At 42.9% G+C, this 3,197-nt stretch overlaps 1 protein-coding gene across 1 annotated transcript; it reads right to left on the bottom strand.

Annotated features, from left to right (window-relative positions):
* Nucleotides 1-563: 563 nt before the first annotated feature.
* On the bottom strand, nucleotides 564-2,800 carry EAF01_008921 (uncharacterized protein; the record flags this gene model as incomplete). Its single annotated transcript, XM_038917177.1, has 4 exons — nucleotides 564-1,835; nucleotides 1,884-2,260; nucleotides 2,310-2,470; nucleotides 2,523-2,800. 4 exons carry the CDS (start codon nucleotides 2,798-2,800, stop codon nucleotides 564-566), a joined length of 2,088 nt encoding a protein of 695 aa, XP_038767571.1.
* Nucleotides 2,801-3,197: the final 397 nt, after the last annotated feature.

Here is a 3,197-nt window from a genome sequence, read left to right as displayed (position 1 = left end):
AATTCTCTAAAAGAATTACAATACAGTACAATACTCGGTACTTTCTGTTCCACCAAGTTCATTATATCATCGTGAATCTCATCTCCTTGTCTTTTTACCACCACGCGCTTTTCATACGTATCTTCTAAGAAAGAAACATTGAATGTGATCCTCTCCAGACTATGTTCCTCAGCCGATGCCACAGACTCTAGTAGTAAGGAAAGTCTATCTCGCTCTAGAACCTTAGAATACAAGAGGCGTTTATAATAAGCAACAAAAGAGATATCCACCGCTTCCGGGAAAACTTGCAGGTCTCTGTCGTAGGTAGTGATACAACACAGTATATAAACGCCACATGAAACAATCATAATCTCAACCTCCCACGTTCTAATTCCTCCATAACCAAAGACCCTAATAATAAACACAAATGAAATGTAATACATGAAAAACCAAACAAGCTGGTATCATTAAATCCAAAAGAACTCCCGTGCCTAAGTGACTCCATCCTTATTTTCTTTGCCTCTACTCCTTTGTACAAACAATACTCGATTTAATCATTGACGACGCTCAAAAGAAAAGACCAGTCATATCCATTGACCATTGCTTCCCTGTCTCAGTCTTGACTGCCGACGGTTAGAATCCGATCCAGTGGGGATGGTCCTTACGGAACCTTTTCGCTGAGGCGAGTCTCCTGGTGGTGCATAAACAGTCGGACTCAGTTGAAATATTGCATCAGAGTCTTCTAAGCGTTCAATTGCTGGCTGTTTTGGGGTTGAGGGTTTTGGAACCATTGGGAGGGTCTTGTTGACAGAGGATGGAGATTGTTGCGGTGGGATAGAGCGAGGTGAATATGGCATGGCGGGGGATTGTTGTCGTTGAGTGGTGATGCTTGTACTGGCGAGAGGGGAAGGTCGGAATGGCGAGCGAGGTGGGATTGGAATGGCATTTCTAGTGAAGTTCTTTGTCTGTATTGGAGGGAGATGAGCTCTAGATGGAGCATTCATAGTCTTAGAGGCGGGATTGACTTTTGATGTAGGAGAGTAGGCAATTGATGGGAGGGCAGGAGCTTGAAAGGTAGTCGCAGGAAGTGCAGTAAATTCGTAGGTTGTTGCTGGGAGGGCGAGAGGCAGAGACTTAGGAACGGCTGGAGGAGGTGGTGCTTGCGAGAAACGAATACCAATTTGAACTGTTGCTGACGAAGAAACCGAAGAGCCTCTTCTATGTCCAAGTTTGCCGTGAAGTGTTGGAGGTGGTACCAGATCCGAAAGATCGCTAATATCATATACTGATTCCAAGGCAGATCTATTCACATGTGAAGGTGCTAATGTTTCAGGGCTATCGGGAGCTGGTGTTGGGAAAAGAGAGTATGATTGTTTTCTCAAATATTCTGAAGGGAAATGCTCGGTAGGAGTAGGAGGAGTTGGTACCCATGACATTTGGGTAACGTAATTCGAGCGCAGAGAATTTGGCTTCGTCGGTGAATAAGTGGATGGTTGTGGAACAGACAAGTCGGCCATACCAATGAAGTTGCTTTTGTCCGAGGAAGTGATCAAACTTTTCTGGCTTTCAGCTCGACTTACCAATCCTGATCTTGGAGATATTGGCGCTGGAACAGGATCCATTATTTGGTCGCTGAATGCCAATTCATTTGGCCCCCACATTTTGATCTCATGCTTATTACTAGGCCAGGACCTGCCTCTTGGTCCAAATGATGTTGTTGCAGTGTTCGACCGTAAGAATAAGTGGAGTAAACCGTTCATCAGACCGGACAAATTGAGGACCACAGTTGCCATCATGGCTAGCTTAAAATTACCGTGTCCGATTGCTTGGGAAACGAAGTATGGGATCACAAAACCCTGTTAATCTTTAGCTATGTTGAATGCAGATTGATCAGATAGACTTACCAATGATACGACACCTATAACAAGGTAATACACCATACGAGATGCTGCAATTCTTTGATTTCGCTCCACCAAGGTTGTCTTGGATAGTCTGACAAATATAGTGAGGGCACTGATAATTAGGAGACAGGCAACGGCGGAATACACACTGAGCCCAAAGGTTCCATATCTTGATACGAACCATACCAATGAAGCAAAGCATCTATTCTTTTGTGGAAAGAGATTTGTTGGAATCCAGGTGGCAACCAACATCAATACAATTGTTCCTAAGCATATCGACACATCGAATTTTCCTCTTGGTTGAAAAGGGCTTTTCTTCAAAGATCGTATAGCACATTCGAGTCCGAAAACAAGTTGAATATATGGAACAATGAAAAGAGCTGACCATTATTAGTATCAAAAAGTTTCCTAGCACTAGATAAAACGTACCAATCCACATGAATTGAGCGATTGTACCGCATCCAAATGTAAATAATGAATGAAGTCCTTCTCCTTGAACTGTAGCGAAGACAATTCCTTGAATTACAATACCAATAGATAATACCAAAGGGAAAGTTTCCGCTGGGTGAATCATGGAAACGCAGAATTTTCTAGCACGCGTTAGTCATCCTGCCACAATAATGCGATTTATCCATAACATACGAAGCTTTAAATTTCGGGTTGCATCGTTTCGATGCCCAGTAACAATCGTAAAGAATACTGGCTGCCGTGGCGAAAGAAGCTAGTACATTAAAGGCTGCTAGGATGATAGTCGATGTCCGGACCGATTTGCTTTCTGCAAACACCAAGCTTTCTATGATCCCCTCCGCGACTGTGTTGTTCTCAGAACTCTGTACATCTTTCAGGAAGGTCGACGCAGGTTCTGAGCCACCGTAAAGTTCTGCCCGGGCCATTAAATGTAACGCTGAACTTGCACCCATTTTATCGTTATTATGATGATAGCTATCGATGGATATAGGCAGCGAGCCGTGGCGTTGCCCTTATGTCGTCGTTAAGTCATGAGATTCGAATGATGATAGTGCTGTAACGATAGTTTTATGGAAAAAAAGTCAAGAGTTCTTTGGCGTGGATGGTAGAGGAGACGGGGAAAAGTAATTAATTGGATATAAAAAGAGCGGATTGTACCAATAATCCAGTTGGCACAAAAGAAGAAAAGAAAAGATAAGAAATTATCTGAACCAGCAGTGATGGATAGTGCACTGCACGTATCGTAGAGAATAATGACAAACTCGAAGGTTGGAAAAAGAACCCCAAGAGAATGTCACAAAGTCTCAAAAGACGGTTTACAAATATTATCGGAATGCATGATGTATAAGA

The sequence above is a fragment of the Botrytis porri genome, assembly GCF_014898465.1.
Source record: "Botrytis porri strain MUCL 3234 chromosome Unknown BPOR_012, whole genome shotgun sequence".
NCBI classification, from domain to species: domain Eukaryota; kingdom Fungi; phylum Ascomycota; class Leotiomycetes; order Helotiales; family Sclerotiniaceae; genus Botrytis; species Botrytis porri.
The sequence above is the reverse complement of the archived record's forward strand: the minus strand, read 5'-3'. Positions and strand labels throughout refer to the sequence as shown.